Genomic DNA, 17,110 nt, shown 5'->3' on the forward strand with positions numbered 1-17,110 from the left:
CCCGCAAGCGGGTCAGTTTCCGGCCAAGGCATCAGGTCAGTCCCGAGAAGGGCGGGCGCCAGAGCAGAGGGAGTCAGCGGCGGAGCTCTCCTCTCGTCCAGCGTTCCCCGGCGCCACCGCCACCGCCGTGTCGCCACCGCCGCTGCAGAGTGTCGCTTCTCCGCCGCGCTCCCGCTCCCCGCGCCGCCAGCCGCCTGGGAGCCCGAGCGCCGAGCCCCGGGCGGAGAAGAGGGGCGCGGGCGCGAGAGCCGCGGCGAGGGAGCCGCGAAGGGGGAAGGGGGGGCGGGCGGAGGGAGGAGCAGGGAGAGAGGGAGAAGGGGGAGGGAGGGAGGAGAGCGAGGGAGAGCTGGAGAGAGCGAGAGCAAAGAGCGAGAGCCAGGGAGAGGAGAGGGAGGGAGACGAGAGAAAGACACACGCACGCAGATACACACGGTCACTGGAATTCCATTAGAAAAAAGTGAGACGAGCAAGGGTTAGCGGGAGAAGATTTTTTTTTTTTTTTTTTTTTTGTTTGAATCTTTTCTTCGTCTTGGTGCGAAAGAAGCGACTCCGGGCTCTCGTCCTCGAAGCTCCCACCGGATTGTTCCTTGGCGCTAACACCCGTCGGTGGATTTCTCTATTTGCATTTTATTCTGACCCCCACCCTTGCTGCTTCCTTCCAGCCCTTCACTCTCAAATCGCCTCTCCCCCACCTCCCCAGTCCGCTCCTGGGAAGCGCAGGGGAATTGGACCCGCGGAGACTCGCGCCTTCCCGGAGCAGCGGAGGGGAGGACAGAGCGACGACCGGGCTCTCGGCTTGTAAAGCAGATATATCCTCACATACGTGTATATTTCATTTTAGTGGGCAAGAAGGGCGTCGAGAGGCAGCCCACCGCCCTCCTTACCCCCCACCCCAGAGGCGAGAATCGCAGGACTCGGGATCTTCATCGGGTGGACTAGCTTGGGATCTCCGCATTGGATTTGGGGCTGATTATCACTGCTTGGCTATTATTATTGTTGTTGTTATTATTTTTTTTTTTACCCAAGGGAGAAAGAAAAAAAAAACACAAAAAACTGTGGGATTTATTTAACATGATCTTGGCAAACGTCTTCTGCCTCCTCTTCTTTTTAGGTGAGTACCTGCGGGCGGGGACGGAGGAGGGCAGCTTGTTCGCGGGAGCCTGGGGGGCCGCGCGGGGCCGCGCGTTCGGGCGCCGGCAAGAAGCCGGGAACGCGGCGGGCGAGCGGGGCGCGGGCTGGAGACCGGCGGGGAGAGCGCGCCGCGGAGCGAGCCGGGCCCCAGCGCTGCCGAACCGAGCGGGGCCGGGCGGCGAGGATGCGGGCGGAGGGACGCGAACCGCTGCTGGCTGGTTACGAAGGGGCTTGGGAAGGAGACGTGGAACACCCTAACCATCCCCGCACATACGCACGCACACACAGGCACACTCGCTTACTCGCACACAATGCTACTAGCATTCATTTCTCCCAAAATAATGGATTCAAATTGCGGCAACTTGAGAAAAAAAGAATTGCAACTCTTGATTTGGAAGAGAGGAGGGTGGGTGGGGAGAGGCACAGTGTCGCGGAGAGAAAAATCATGCCAGTTCCATCTTTCTTGTCGGCTCCCGGATCGACTCGGGCGGACAGCATGGGTTTCTCCAGGAGCTCCTGCTTGGACGTGTGTGGGGGCAGCGATGGCAGCCATCCCCTCACCTGCCAATCAACCTCTGGAAAGTGCATCCCGCTTCCCGCACCCGGAAATCCTTTCCAGTGGCCCCGCTCCCTGGAACACTTTTCAAGTTTCTCCCCACCCTTTGCCCTTCCTGTAGCCCAGACCCAAGCCAGATACCTGGGCCGGAGTGGAGGGTTTGGAGCATCCATTCACTGCCTATCTTTCACCACCTCTGGCCGCGGGGGCACCCTGTAGTTTGTAGGAAGAGGAGGGAGGTCAAAGTTTGCTTCCTTGGATGAAGAAAGAGAGGGATGTTGGAAGAAAGAGATCTGAACAAAGACCAGTGCCCATTCTGTAAGCCCCCTCCTCCAAGGGCAGGGAGGAGGGGCTGCCTGGTGCCCCCGAACCTTGGGCAGTCTCTTTCCCACCCAGAATTCCCAACCTCTCACCCCCTTTTGTGCTATGTGAAATCTCAGTTGCTTGGGAAATAGGTTCAGAGAGAGCATTCTGGGAGTGGAGGTGAGGGAGAAGGCGTTTCTGAGGCCCTGGGCAGACCTGGAGTCCCAGGCAAGGCTGCTGCTCTGGAGAAGGTGCTCCAGAGAGGGAGCTGGGGAATGCATGTGTTGAGGGAGCACACATCTGCTTCAGTGTGGATGCTCTTCCCACCACCCTGGCCTGCGATTAGCCAGTGGTGAGCCAGGCTGCCAGGCTGGGTCCAGAGTGTACCCTTTGCCTCCTGGTGGAGGGGAGAGGGGAAGGCCTGAGGAGGTAGGTGCCTATCCTGGAAAGATTTGGATGGTCTAATAAGTGCTCTCTTGACTTGAACAGGGGATTTGAGTCAATATTGGTTGGGCGCTGGACCCTTTGTCCACCCCCATCCTTTGCCCCTTCCCAGAAACTTCCTAGGGGGCTTGGCCCTGCTCTAGGGTATGGCCTTGGAGGTCCTGCCTTCCTAAGTCTGAGGCAGCTCCTCTCTTGGGTAGGAGAGGGTGTGGGAGGGAGCTGGAGAGGTACTCCAGGCCCATTGTGATCCTGCAGCCCTTCCTGGCTACCCACTGCAAGTGGACTCTCATTCCAAAGGGGTTGTTATAAAACCTGACCTTTTCTCCCACTGCTGGTCTGAAAATCCAGCTTTTTGGGATCAAGAATGAGCAGGGCCAAGAAGAAAAGAAAATTATATTTCAGGAAAAGCAACCAGATTGTGCGCTGCTGAGCTGTGTACAACCCAGAGGGGGCTTCTAATGTCCTGGGATAGAAAACAGCAATATGGGCCCCTTAGTCCTGTCTCGGCACAGAACACCATGTTGCAGGCAGGCTTTTTTCAGCTGAGAGGGCTGAGGAGTTGACTTTGTTCTCATGATATAGGTGTGTGAGAGCATGCATGCATGCATGCGTGTGTGTGTTTGTGTGTGTGTGTGTGTGTGTGTGTGTGTGTGTTTGCGTGTGTCAGAGATGCACCCTGGACTCTGAGACCCTGGGGGCTGAGTGGTGAGAGGAGGAGTAAGAGCAGGGGGTAAGCAGCCCTTTTGGTCAAAGCCCTTCCCTTGAGATGCCCCTTTCCAAAGCCAGGGCAGGGGAGGGGTTAACTGAGTGACCACAGGATATCGGAAGGCTGTGGGTTAGGCCCACCAAGGAGGAAGGGATACGTTGTTATTAAGGAAACTTCAGCCTCAGGGTCACTTTCCTGGCAAGGATCCTACTGTTGGGAGTTGGTTGGAAATTCCACTTGAGGGAGAGGTTTTGTGGAGCCTGAGACTGGGTTGGCAGTTTCAGTGTGTGAGAGGCACGGTGAAGCATGTTCCCAGGAGCACAGGTCTTCGGTGAGCACCCCCTAAGGTTCTGAGTGAGGTCTTGGGGTAGAGAGGCCTTTCTGGCCAGTCATCCTGACCTCCAGTGTTGACATGCCCAGGAGGGAGAATGAGCATTCTGGCTGTTGCCAAGATGTTCAGTACAGCTCCACGTAGTCTCTCGGTCCCCCTTGTCTCTAGAAGCTGTTCCACATGTCTTTTCTTGATGGATCTGAGTTTTTTCCCTGACCTAGAACTTGGGAGCATCTCCAGGGTACCCTCTGACTTTTACTCTTTTGGAATTCCTGGCCCAAGGCTCTCAGTTGCTATTTCTTTCTCTTGCTGGGCTTGATTGGTTCTGGGGGTCGTGACGCCAACTAGAAGAGCCAGGGATAGGTGCAGTCAGAGAGTTTGGTGAGAGGATTCTCTGGCTCTCTGCAGAGCATCTTCCTGCCCCAGTCACATGTGCCCACTGGCAGGATGGGGGAAGCCCTTGCTTTTGGCACAGGAGCCCAGGATTCTGTAAGGATTGTTCCGTGGGGCTCCGGACCCCACCTGCCGGGCATGCAGGGTAAGTGCCTTTATTGCCCCAGTCCCCTAGGCCAATGTCCTGACCTTTAAACCTGCCCACAATGCTCCTTTCTCAGTCTGTCTCCGACAGTGCATCCTCAGGCTCAGTCAAGATAGGAAGGGAGAAAGCTGCTGGGATGTTGGGGTGAAGTCAGTGGAAGTCCCAGGGCTGGGTTATTCTTGAGCAGGCAGGCTGGCTGGCTAGGTGGGGGCAGCAGGTGCAAGTGAGGCTGGGTCAGCTCAGCTGGTGTGGGTGGCCCACATGCACTGAGTCTTGCTCAGGGACCTAGGAATTTGCTGAAGCCAGGAAATAAAGCTGCTGCCTCTGCTTGGGTGGAGGACACCTCTCCAGCCAGTGCCTGGGCAGATGCCCCCACTCCATGCTGGCTTCTTCTCCGGTCTTGTCTCAGCCTGGCCACAGCCTTCAGCTCTTCCTGTCCTGGGGCAGAGGTATGGTCAATGGGAGAGGTATTATCTTTTGCTCTGGCCTACCCCTTCCTCCTTTACTTCCTTTTCTTGTGGGTGGGTGTCCTCTCTTCCAGCAACGGTTTCCTTTTCCCTCTGCAGCTGTAGGGAGTGACAGGCTCGTGGTGCAGTGCTCTGCCTCTAGGTGTCGCTGTCTCCCTGCAGTAGCACCCCCCCCCCAGTGAGCAGGGCCTTCTGGGGGAAAGAATGAGAAGTGGCTGTTCTGGATAGGGAATGGGGTAGGGTGTGTGTGGGGGATTCTGAGGAGGGGACTTCTGGCCTAGGATCTTACAATGTTTTGGGCTGGATGGAATGGAGGAGGCCTCCCAGATCACTCCTGGGTCTTGGAAAAGGCAGTCTTGGCTCTGGGGCACAGAAGAGCTTTTTCTGGGGCAGATCTGGAGTGAGGGGCTTGGAGAGGACAGGGAGACCAGGGAAATATCTGCGTCTAGAGGAAACCATTTTGGGAGCTTGATTTTGACAGGACCAAGTGAGCCCCTCCCTACCCTTCACTTCTGAATCTTTTTTCCTGAGCCCCTTCCTTCAGAGGCCTGTGGGTTTAGATGCTCTGAGGGTGATGGGTAAGAAAGGTGGCTGAATTCTGCTTGTTCACTTTTGGAGAGGTGAGGCTCCATGTGCAAGGCCAGGGTCTGAGGAGGGAAGCTCTTTCTCTTTTGTAATTGGCTTATTATTTGGCTTTTGGAAAGAAAAAAAAAAAAAGGAGAGACAGAGGGGGACAGGGTTTCAGGGGAGGGTGGAAAGAGAGGGAAGAAAGAGAAGAAAATAGTAGATGCTATAGAGAGAGAGCAAGCAAGAGCACAGAGCTATTCAAAGAGCAAAGGTGATGGAGAAATAGACCTTAGGAGGAAGTCAGAGAGAGAAGTGTGTGTGAGAGAGACATGGAAAAGGCCCGTCCGGACACACACACACACACACACACACACACACACACAGAGGAAATCAAGTTGCTTGTCAGGCTTGCCTGCAGCACTTTCTGTCAGTGGGGCTGGGGTAAAGCTTGTCTACAGAAATCCTGTTTTCAGCTCTCTAGCCAGTGTGCAGTTGGACTGGAAGGTGTGGAGGGTTGGGCCGGGGAGGGGTAGCTGCTCCCTTCCAGGCATGCCTTGCCTCAGGCCACAGGCTCAGGCTTGTCTCTTGGGGTCTTCTCTTAGGGTCTGGGAACTTAGAATAGACAGGTTAGGAGTCTGAGGGATCTTTTCGGCCTGTGTGTGACCTTGAGTTGTTATCTCCCTTCTTTAGGTCTCAGTCCCCTCACGCCCCCAACCCCATGGTAAAATGTGGGGGCTGGACACTGTCTCTAAAGTCCTAACAGATTAGGAAGGTTAAATAATATTCTGCTGCTTTCCTGGCTTAGCCCAGCATATTGGCTGGACCTCTGGCTGGAACTGAGGTTGATGGAGGTTTGGGCAGCAGGAAAGTGAGGGTCCCCCTCCGCATGCTCAAGCAGGTCCTGCAGCCCCCAGCTCTCTGCTGAGGCTGTGACCTTCTTCTCTGGCCTCCTGGTCTTTTACAGGGTCTGTGGTCTCTCCGAATGATCTTCTGGCTTTCCCGTGCTCTGCTCCTGGGCCCAGGGCTGTGGGGTGACAGGGAATCTGGTAGGGAATCTGGTAGAACCAGGGCAGAATGACAGCTCGAATTCTCCTTCTGGTTTGAGGAGGGGTGTTGGTGTCTTGGAGTCCTTTCACAGCTCTTCCTCTGACTGGCTCTGTGGTGGCCTTGGTGTGCTTTGGAGTAAAATGGGTGTGGAGTTTCCCAGAAGGGCGCAAGCCCCCAGGCCTGCATCTTGGGTCAGAGATTACGGCGGCCCTCATTCATGCTTGTCTTCCCTCCCCACCACCCAGACGAGACCCTCCGCTCTTTGGCCAGCCCTTCCTCCCTGCAGGGCCCCGAGCTCCACGGCTGGCGCCCTCCAGTGGACTGCGTCCGGGCCAATGAGCTGTGCGCCGCGGAATCCAACTGCAGCTCCCGCTACCGCACGCTGCGGCAGTGCCTGGCGGGCCGGGACCGCAACACCATGCTGGCCAACAAGGAGTGCCAGGCGGCCCTGGAGGTCCTGCAGGAGAGCCCTCTCTACGACTGCCGCTGCAAGCGGGGCATGAAGAGGGAGCTGCAGTGCTTGCAGATCTACTGGAGTATCCACCTGGGGCTGACCGAGGGTAAGCCCAGCCGGGCCTGGCGGGGGGTGGGGGGGGTGGGAGTGGGGTGGAGGGATGCGGTGGGATGGGGGTGGTGGGGAGGGCTGCGCACGGCGGAGGGCGGGGAGGTGGGGCAGGTTCAGGGTAGGACTTGGTAGTGGAGGGAACTGGCGAGCTCTCTGTCGCCCCCTGCCACGGGGGCCTAGAACGCAGAGGAAGTAGGGGTTGTCGGAGTCAGCCTGGAGACATGGAGGAGGAGGGAGAGTGACAGCTGGGAAGGAGACAGGGCCAGGTGGTGGGAGAAGAACGAGGCTGGAGAAAGGAGAGAGTAGGGGTCGGGAGAGGATGGATGGACTGATGGACGAGTGAAGTGGTAACAGAGAAGGGGAGGCTGGGGTACCCAGGCAGCTGGGAGAAGGGAGGGTGGGTCCTGTGCATGCAGAGCTGTGCTTCCAAGCAAACCAGTCCCTGGGACTCCCCGAAGCCCTGGGCGCTCAGCGAAGGGCAGTCCCATTTCTGTTCTTCCTGCTGCCAGAACACCTGCTCTTCAGGTGGCTTCCTGACTGCAGGGCTGGCCTAGGCACCTTCTATAGGGCTTGGGGCAGTGTGTGGGCAGCAAGCCGCTTCAGGTCCCAAGGTGGTACCTTACCAGCTCCCTCCCCTAACAACCCACTCCACACACCCCCATCCTCCCCTCGGGACTACAGTGTGGGGGATTTGTGTACAGTGCAGGGGGATTGGCCACCTTGGTTAGACGTTCATTTCTTGATTCAACAGCTGTTTATTGAGAGGTTCTCATCTGCCAGGCCTGTGGGAACAGTGGAGAACAAGCTGGGGTAGCCTCTGGCTTCTTGGAGCTCAGAGTTTGTGGGGGGATGTGGATAAGTGAGGGGCTTTCTGTCACTTGGTGGTGTGCGTGCTGTCAGAAAGCACTGGTGCTGTGGTAGCCCAAGGCAGCCTCTTATGAAATCTACAGAGTCTTCCTGGAAGAGGCAGCCTCTGATCTGAGACTAAGGAGTGAGCTGCAGTTACACGGTGGTGGTGGGGAGGGAGGAATGTGGGGAGAGTGTGGGAAGTGGAGGGGAGCTTGGGCAAAGACTCCCAGAAGGGAGTTGCCGGTGTGCAAGTGACTCAGTGTAGTAAGGTGGGGGGTTGGAAATGGGGATGGGGTGAGGAGAGGGGAGGGATGTGGGACCTGGCGGGCAGCAGCTTGGCCAGCTGGCCAAGGACAGTGGCAGGAAAGAGGGAGGAGGGTTCAAGAGCTATTTAGGAGGTGGAATCAACAGGTCTTGGTGAAGAGAGAGGACTCGAGGAGGGCAGTTTTCTCTTTTGGGCAACTGGGTTGGTTCATAAGAAGCAGCCAAGGGGGGAGAGCAGGGAGATGATTCCCTTATTTTGGGGCACATGACTCTCACTGGCCATGCCCTGCACACAGCTGGAGCCCAGGTGGGGAAGTGGCACTGGACATGGAGATTGAGGAGCCACCATTAGCCTGTAGGTGTGACTGGGGCCATGGGAGTGGGTGTACACACACTGAGAGGAGGGCAGGGACAGAGCCCTCACGACTCCCAGCATTTAAAGATGTGCCAGCAGGGGAGGGAGAGGGACCTGCAGAGGTTGGGGGGAGGTGTTGGGAGAGAGGTGGGAGGCACATCAGGAAACCTGGGGAGGAGAGAGGGTCCACAGTCTCTAGGACATGTCCCTCATGCCTTTGGGGTGAGCATTGTAGGTGGTCGCTGGGAGCAGAAGCCTGGTTGGGGAGTGAATGGGAGCTGGGGGCTGGGAGTGGTGACTGTGGATGTCTTCTAGAACTTTGGTGTGAAGAGGAGAGGAGAACAAAGGATGACTTCTTTTGTAAGAGGTGAGAGGGTGGAGCAGCTTGAATTCTAAGGTAGACTGGGAGTGATAGGGATGTCGAGGTGAAGAGAGAGGGCTGCACTGTGGAACAGTGCCCTTGATTAGCCTTGGATGGAGGAGCAGGGTGCTGGAGGGAAGGAGGAAACTGGGATCGGGTGTGAGGCTGGAGAATGAGGGATTCCTGACCAGTGGCCAAGATGGTTCCAATCCGCCTTGAATTTGGAAGTAAACCGGGCATGTAATTATGAACAGTGTTACCACCATTAATAGCAAAGTAATTCCTCATGTGTAGGTCTCCTGTTCCTAGTAGCTTCGAGTCCTAGAACTAGAAGTGAGCAGAGAGGGAAACACTGCCACAAAGCGCGTGATGTTTATTCTCTGCAAGGCAAGGAGCGGTCTTCACCCGGAGGATGCCTCTGTAGTGCATGAAAACTGAGGTTCCTAATTCAACAGCTGGCTTGTTTAGTTTCTTGTTTTCTTTCCCATGGCCTTTAGTCTCAATCCAAGGGAGGCTGGGTGGCACTTGGGGGTGGGCTTGTTGAGGGCTTGCAGGATGGGCTTGTTGAGGGCTTGCAGGACGGATGCACTGGGGAGGGGACAGAAGAACTGCCAGCTGGAAGAGCCAGGTGGGCCACCTGAGGGCCACCGGAATGGCTCCCTCTGGCATCACCGTGTCAGAACACCAAGAACCTTCCTGATCGCAGCCAGGCAGTGAGGCATTTGGATGATAGCAGTGTGCGTTCTGTGCATTTATGCTGCATCCTGCCATGTGGTCTTCAAGGCCCTTTCAACCCAGGAATGTCAGCCTGGAGAGGCGTGAGCTGGCTTGTTGGTTCCCTTACCAGGCAAACGTCTGTGTAGCCCCGACTGTGTGCTCCAGAAGGTGAGAACACAGATTCAGCCATGGTCCCTGTGCTGTCAAGCATACAGGCTAGGAGACCCCTCCCCTGGGCCAACTCTGGAAAAGTAGACTCCCTGCTTTTCTCCTTCCTCAAAACCTACCCTGCCCCCATTCCTGGCTCTTAGGAGTCAGAGGTATTTTCTGCCCAGGGTTGGCCAGGGAAAGCTGAGAGGCCTTTTAACAGCAGGTAATGTTCCTGTGAGTGACAGGATCCACCTGAGGGTTAATTATTCATGGTGTGGGATGAGTGGTCTCCCTGGGGGAGGCTGTAAGCACTTCCTCCCTATTCTTTAATAACACTTAATAACCTGGCTTGGGCCTGGGGTGGGGTGGGGGATTGTGGAGTGGAGAGATCTGTGCGGGTTTGGACTTTGACTGTGGCTTCTCCTTGGCCCTGGCTGGTGGGTGCGATTCCTCTCTTCTCCCTCCACCTGAGGCTGAGCTGTGCCTAGTCTGAGGTCCTTAGCAGTGGACAGAGCTGGCGGTGGCAGGACTGTGGCCTCTGCTCGGGTCCTAGATGGTCCCAACTGCAAAGACCTAGAGATCATTCCATCCCACTCCCACTTTGGTGGGGAAGCTGAGGTGCAGGGAGGGGGGCTGGTGGGACCAGGGCCCCCCAGGACTCCTTATCCAGGCCCCTTTCCAGCTGCCCTGGAGAGATCCTGTGGTCTCAGGCTCATCTTCCCCTTCTGTCACACCACCACAACCACCAGTATCTTACATGGTGGCACTGTCACTGTTGGTTGGCTGCATGGGGGACTTGAGACCACTTCTTGACTTCTCCAAAAGTGGCACTAAAGTTTGAGGTCATTCTGCTCCTTCAGATGTGAAGAGCAAAGGCCTCTCCCAGGTCATGGCCCAGGAATGTGACATCCTAGATCTAGTTTAATCTGGTTGCCAGGATGCCCGTGTGGCCAGGTCTCTGATTTCCCACTGGTGAATTCTGCTACAGGAACAGGCAGCATGGGTTGACTTAAATAGGATGCACCTTTTCCAGCCAGTCCTGGAAGAGGCTGTTTTCCCCAAGAGATTCCACCCCCGCCCATCCCGCCCCCAGTCAGTCATACTAGCTGATCCATACCCGCGGGCCTAGCTTTGCCAGATACGGGAGGGAAGGACCTGGTCTGGGGGAGCAGTCTGGCTGGCATAAGACTGACTCTAAAAAGTTAAACAACAGCGCTACTTGTGTAAGAACAGTTTGGTTCAATAACACTTTTACTTCTGGAGACAGTATTCATAATGTTTAAGTACTTGGACTCTGGAGTCAGCTGCCTGGGTTTGAAACCTGGCACTTACCAGCTGTGTGACCTTGGGCCAGTTTCTTAACGTCTCTGTACCCCAGTTCTTTATCAATAAAACAAAGGGTAGTGCCTATCTCATAGACGAGAGAATTAAATGAGTTAGTACACCTAAAGCACTTTCAATGGTGCTGGTACCTAGAAGGCTTAGTGTAACATCATTTTTATTACAAAAAGCTCTTGTATTATTTGGCCCTAACAAATAACAATGGCTCGTAACCCTACCATCGGGAGTTTCTCCAGTGTCTGTGGGTAGAGTGGAGTTTGCTGAGATGGTACAGCCCTGTGACAGTCTAGGGGAAAGGTGGGATTGGGACTGGCCTGAAAGAATAACCTTTGGATAGTAAGATACCACTTGGGCACCCATTGTGTGTAACGCATTTGCTGGGTGTTGCAGGGCATGAGGGTATAGGGTAAAGTGAACGGTGGAGGACATTTCTCCAGGGAGAGAATGAACATCTGGGGAATCTGTACCATTTTTGGGGGGTCTGCCAGATATAGCAGACAGATGCCTTTCTCTGTGAACCAGCAGAGGGCTGGACAAGCCTGGAGTGCTAGCCTCTGGGTGACCTCATGGGCCTGGCTGAATGCGCCCCTTACAGGCAGATTCCAAGCCCCCTCTTCTGGATGGCTGGCACCTTCCTGCAGGTGGCCACCATGGATACCACCCCACATGTACTCTTCTTTAGGTGCTGGGTCCTGGGTGGATAGGAAATCAATGTGTGAAGCTGTGGGTCATCACCTGTCTCCCCCGCCCCTTCAACACAAACATGCAGTCTGAGTGATTACCCATTGATTTCTCCTCGCAGTAAAGTCTCAAGAGGATATTTCCTCTCCTGCCGAGGTTTTGGCAAAGGGCGGGAGTCCCCATGAGGAGGCGGTGGGTCTCCAGGGCATCCCTGTGCCATTTATCTCCTGTCACTCACTTGCTTTTCCATTCACTGAATCTCTGATGCACCCAGAAGCCTCGAGGAGAAGTCTGAGAAGCCATCAGGTGGCAGGGAGTCAGTCAGACAAGCTGGGGATCAGGATTCCACTGAGAAGACCTTCAGCCCTATCATGGTCACATGATGGGAAGCAAAGAGGAAGTTCTCTGCCCTTACATGGCCCGGGCAGAGCCAACCTAGTGTGATGAGAGAGAATGCTGGTGTGAGGGTCAGGGGACCAGAGTCTAGTCTAGCTCTGCCGTGAGTAGCTGTGTGATCTCAGTCAGGTTGCTTCACCTCCCTGGCCCACCTCAGGGTCCTCTCTTGTGAAATGAGGAAGTTGCACTGAATGACTTTGGAGGGCCTTTGGCTTCAAATCCTGTGATTTATACCTGGCCTTCCATGGGCACCTCCCCAGTGCCTTCTTTCAAGAAGCATTTGGAAGACCTTAGAAAGGGCTGGACATGCAGGGAGGTCAGTAGAGGAGAGTATTGGCAGTACTGACCTGCTGTGGGGACTTCTCTAATTGGTGAGAAAGAACTTACCTGTGTGAAATGCTCACTGTTTCATTCATAACTTGCTCTCATCTAGTCCTGTAGGAAGGGTGGGCCTGTGCATGACACTGGTTCTCTCTTCCAGGTGAGGAGTTCTATGAAGCCTCACCCTATGAGCCGGTGACCTCCCGCCTCTCGGATATCTTCAGGCTTGCTTCAATCTTCTCAGGTAAGTGGGCTCTTGCTGGGGCCTCCCAGTCCTCCTAGGTGCCCTGGCCTTCAGTTGGCTCTGCCTTCCACTGGCGAGCCCCTTACTGCTTCTGAGCTTCGGGTCCTCATCTGTAAAAGAGGAAACCATAACAGCCACCCCCAAGGTTGTGTGTGGAGTGGTGGAACGAGCCCACCATGCAGTAGGTCTTGAATCTGAAACCTGGTGTCACTCTCCCAGTTTGTTATTGGTCTTGCCCTCCTGGGTCCTTCTTTCTAATTCCCAACTCTTCCACTTTGGAATTCTACCTTGGTCAAGTTGCTCAACTTTTCTGTGCCTCAGTTTCCTCAGTTGTGCAGTGGAACAATACCTACCTTGGATTGTCATGATGTCCAAATGAGTCGATGGTTGTAAAGTGCTCAGCGAGCTGCTGGGCAGCACAGCACAGGTCCCGGATAGGAACTATTAGCTGTGGTTGGTGGCGGTAGTATCACTATTATCGGTTCTGCTCTGGGATTCTCCTTCCTCGAGGGGTCTTCTTCTTGAACTCCACCATGAAGCCTCTGGTTCTCTGTTGCTTGGCCTCCCCCAGGAAGTGAGAAGGACTGTGTAGCTTTGCTTGCTATGGTCCTTGGGTAGGAGTCCGATGAGTTTGTTGGTTCTTTCTTCCTGGCCTGTTCCTTCTGGCCTCTGGGAGACCTGTGGGCCCAGGGCAGCTGCCCCTGCTCAGGCACTGGTAGGTGGGGGCCTTCCAGTCTTGGGAACTGCTCTGTGGGGGCTGGGGGTGAGCTCCTCCTGGAGCCACCACTGGTGCTTGAAGGTGGCCAGGCAGGCTGTTACAGGACAAGGCTGCAGGCCTCAGGTTTCTAGGAAGTTTTGTGGCAGAATGTGAAGGCTCCTGAAGTTTCTTTTGCTCTAAACCATTCTCAATGGCAGCACCACTGACATTTTGACCTGGATAATTCTCTCCTGTGGGAAGAGCTGTCCTGTGCACTGTAGGATATTTAGCAGTGTCCCTGCCTCTACCCTTTGGATGCCAGTAGCAGCCCACTGAGTCGTGACAACCAAAAATGTCTCCAGACATTGCCAAATGCCTCTTGGGGGCACAACTTTAGTGTTGTAGAGAAGCAGCACTCTAAACTGTGAAATGAAAGACTTTCCTGTAAGACCCTAAACCCTTTCAAATGAAGAATTCTCTAGGAGAGTGTTTCTCAAACTTTCTTTTTCCATTATGGCCCCGCTAAGGAGAAAAGCAATTCTCTGTAGAGAAATACTGTCTTAGTCTGCTTTGGCTGCCATAACAAAATACCATAGACTGGGGAGCTTAAACAACGGAAATTTATTATCTCATAGTTCTGGAGGCTGGAAGTTTAAGATCAAGGGCTGGCAGGGTTTGGTTTCTGGTGAGAGCTCCTTTCCTGGCTTGCAGATGGCCATCTTCTCACTGTGTCCTCACAGGGTGGGGTGGCGGTAGGGTAAGAAAGAGGGAGCGGGGTAGAGAGAGAGAGAGAGAGAGAGAGAGAGAAAGCTCTTCTTTTTCTTATGAGGACACCAGTTCTATTATGGCTCTACCACCTCACCTTTATGACCTCATTTAACCTTAATTACCTCCTAAAAGCTCTGTTTGCAGGTATAGTCACATTGGAGGTTAGGACTTCAGCATATGAATTTGGTGGGCACAATTTGGTCCATAGCAAGTGCCAAGGAATACCTGCTTTTTTTTTTTTTTTTTTTTTTTTTTTGCCTGCCCAAGAACCGATTTTTGCTCGGTTGGGGGTGATACTCTCTGCTCCTATTGAGAATACATGCTCTAAGGGATTGAGATGGGAAGATACCTATATACCTGGTGGGAGAAATCCTGGAACCCCATCAGAAAGGAGGCACTGGCCAAAGGGTGACCGTCTAGATATACCCTTGGGCCCTGGCGGTGGTTGGGGTGGTGGTGAATGAATTGGAGACTTCAGAGCCGATCCTGGTTAGTTTTGGATAGAAATCCACCTTTGGCCACTCCTTTTGAGACAGTTTTGGGGCTCAGGTGCAGGTTGAGAATATCATCAGCAGGTGATGATGGAGTAGGGATGCCTTGCAGCCCTGATGTAACCATTCCCCACCCTGCCAGCTGAGCACTACTACATGGGTGGGAGTCATTGGGTTTATCTCCAACAAAGAAATAGTTTTGACTTGTGCCCTGAAGGATGAAGGTCAGAGGTCTGCTTCCCAGACTCACACTAAACATCTTTCTAGCAGAAAATCTTTATGCGATGGGCGTGATACTCTGCAGGACAAGGACATTGACAAGACAAATGAGGAAATTATTGGGTTTCAGCTCACTGAATCAGCTTTCTTTATCTACTTCCCAGGTGAAACTGGGTCCCACATGACCCTGGATCCCTGGGCTCTGGAGCCCACTCCCCATAGAATGGAGGGGTGCCTTCGGGGTCTTGGCAGCTCCCCCCTCATTGCTCCTGTTGACCCCTCTCCACCTAGCTGCAGAGATGGTGCATGGGTCGCCCTGTTGGAGAAACTTGGGCACATAACTGGGTGGAGGGCCCTGGCCAGGCCATTGAGAAACTAAGTGGGCCAGGGTGGGGCACACAGCAGAAGGAAGGCTGGATGGGGGGCTGGGAGGCCCGGGTACCACTACATTCTCTGACCCAAATTAACTGAGGGGCTTTGGGCAGGTCACTTCCCTGCTGCAGACCTTATGTTTCATTTTGGAAGAAGGAAGACCTAACCTTAGAGCAGGGCTCCCTAATTTTTTCCCACCAAGGCACACAGACAGTGGCATTATTGCCTGGCATACTAGGGTGAGCAGAGCATCTTGGAGCTCAGGGGAACATGGGCCCCTGTCTGGCTACCCCGTAGGGTCAGTATCTGGGCACATATGTCACCTGCCTGTGGCTTGCTAGCTGGGAAGGCCTGGCCTGTGGGACCCAAGATCTGTACTGGCGCTTTAGGATGATAAGGCTGCCACCCTGTAGGACTGTATGGAGCCCTTCTCCACTTCTACACACCCATATTTGACTGTGCATTGCCTCTTCCATCATCTGTGTGGAAAGGCTGTGAGTGGGGAGCATGGGTCTTTGTGGCCCTTCTCTACACCATGATACCCCCAATCAGGGCCCTAGGAACTCAGAAAAGGGTGCTCCTGTATCTTTGGGGCTGAGTTGCCACTATATCCTTAACATCTACTGCCTAAGAATTTGGGCCCCTGTCATTGGGTCCTCCTGGAACATGTGTTCTTTATCTCTGGCCTCCTCTGTCTGTTTGGTTTTTAGAAAGTCCTGCTGGGATTCTCTTGGCAAAAAAGCTGCCAGGATTCCTCTAGCACTCTCTGATGCCAGAGGCCCTGGGGTAAAGGCAAACCTCCCCTCTGATCTGCCTAGTTCAAAGACTAGGCTTAGGGTTAGGGTCAGTGACTGGGAGTAGGATTACTGGTGTCCCGATAGCCCTGAGTCTAAGGCCAGGAGGAGAGCAGTCTGGCTGTGCCCCGAACCATGGCCACAGTGATGTTTGAGGCATCCAGGTGGGAAGGGAGTGCTCATGGAGAACTGAGGTTTTTCCTGTTTCTAGCAATTCAGCTGCCCTTGCAAGCATAAAATGGAGTGTTTAGGGAGTTAGTCCAGTGCACAAAAAGTGTGGGCCTTGAAATGATAGTCCAGGGTTTGAATCTTGACCTGAACACTTTTAATTTTTTTATTTTGAGAGGGGAAGGGGGTGGGGGGAGAGGGACAGATAGGGAGAGAGAGACAATCTTAAGCAGGCCCCATCCTGAGCATGGAGCCAGACGCAGGGCTTGGTCCCATGACCCTGGGATTCTGACCTGAGCCAAAATCAAGAGTCAGATGCTCAACGGACTGAGTCACCCAGGTGCCCCACCAACCTAACCACTTAGGGGAGTGTGATCTTGGGCCTCATTGGGCCTTCTTGAGCTGTAGTGCCTATGTTTGTAAAATGGGAACGTGATAACCTACCGACAGGGTTGATACAGAGGATTCACCGAGAATGGATGTAGGGTAACAGAATTAGTCATCCTCTCTTTGCTGAGGATGTTTAGTAGGGGACAGGGGGTTTGGGGAGCTGAAGTTGAGAGTCCCTCCATTCCTGGGTGTGACCCTGTGAATACTGAATACCAGCTGGTCGCATCTGGGGTTGCAGGAGAGGATGGAACAGGTGAAGAGAAGAAGAGCTTCTTAAGGGAAGGAGAGATCATTCAGGCAGAGAGAGGTTGTGGAAGGGTTCCATGGAGAGTGAGGGAAGTGGTACCTCTCTGTCCACATGGAGGGAGGCCCTCACTGTGAGGGGCAAGGGTCTGGGAGGCCCAGGCAGTGGTTTCCCTCGCAGTCACGGGCCTTGCCTCAGGGACAGGCTGTGCATTCCTGGTGAGGGACGGGGCCTCCAGGGCCTCCATCCCATGCAGGCCTTAGCAGATGCATGCGTGTGGAGCATATTTATGCAAACCTGTCTTTTCTGTAGCTATAAAGGAACTCAGAGATCACCTAGGCCCACCTCTTCCCCTGACAGAAAAGGAAGCTGAGACCATGAGAACTGGGACAGACTGGATTGGGATTCAAGTCCTTGCTCCCACCCCTGTTCAGTGTCTGCCTCAGGCAGGTGCCTCTAAACCTTGGTTTCTTCTTACACAGCAAGGGGCTGATGGAAACACCTACCTTCTAATTTTTGTTGGGACTAAATGAGATACTGCAGGTAAATCCTTACCCAGAGCTGGGGCATATTGCACTACAATATTTAAAACTTATTATGGAGTGATTTCTCTAAGGGCAATATGGCAGGCTA

General features: G+C 54.2%; 1 protein-coding gene across 4 annotated transcripts in view; it reads left to right on the plus strand.

Annotated features, from left to right (window-relative positions):
- Positions 1-321: 321 nt before the first annotated feature.
- GFRA2 (GDNF family receptor alpha 2) overlaps positions 322-17,110 on the plus strand; it is an 85,625-nt gene continuing 68,836 nt past the window's right edge. Inside the window, exons 1-3 of one of the 4 annotated variants that reach the window (XM_045457988.1) lie at positions 322-1,111; positions 6,336-6,650; positions 12,251-12,334. In XM_045457988.1, the coding sequence (XP_045313944.1) occupies positions 1,072-1,111; positions 6,336-6,650; positions 12,251-12,334 (439 nt within the window). In that variant the 5' untranslated portion in view covers positions 322-1,071. The remainder of the gene's footprint in view (positions 1,112-6,335; positions 6,651-12,250; positions 12,335-17,110) is intronic. The other 3 variants (XM_045457978.1, XM_045457994.1, XM_045457998.1) reach the window with 3 other exon arrangements.

Source organism: Leopardus geoffroyi, chromosome B1 (genome assembly GCF_018350155.1).
Source record: "Leopardus geoffroyi isolate Oge1 chromosome B1, O.geoffroyi_Oge1_pat1.0, whole genome shotgun sequence".
NCBI classification, from domain to species: Eukaryota; Metazoa; Chordata; class Mammalia; order Carnivora; family Felidae; genus Leopardus; species Leopardus geoffroyi.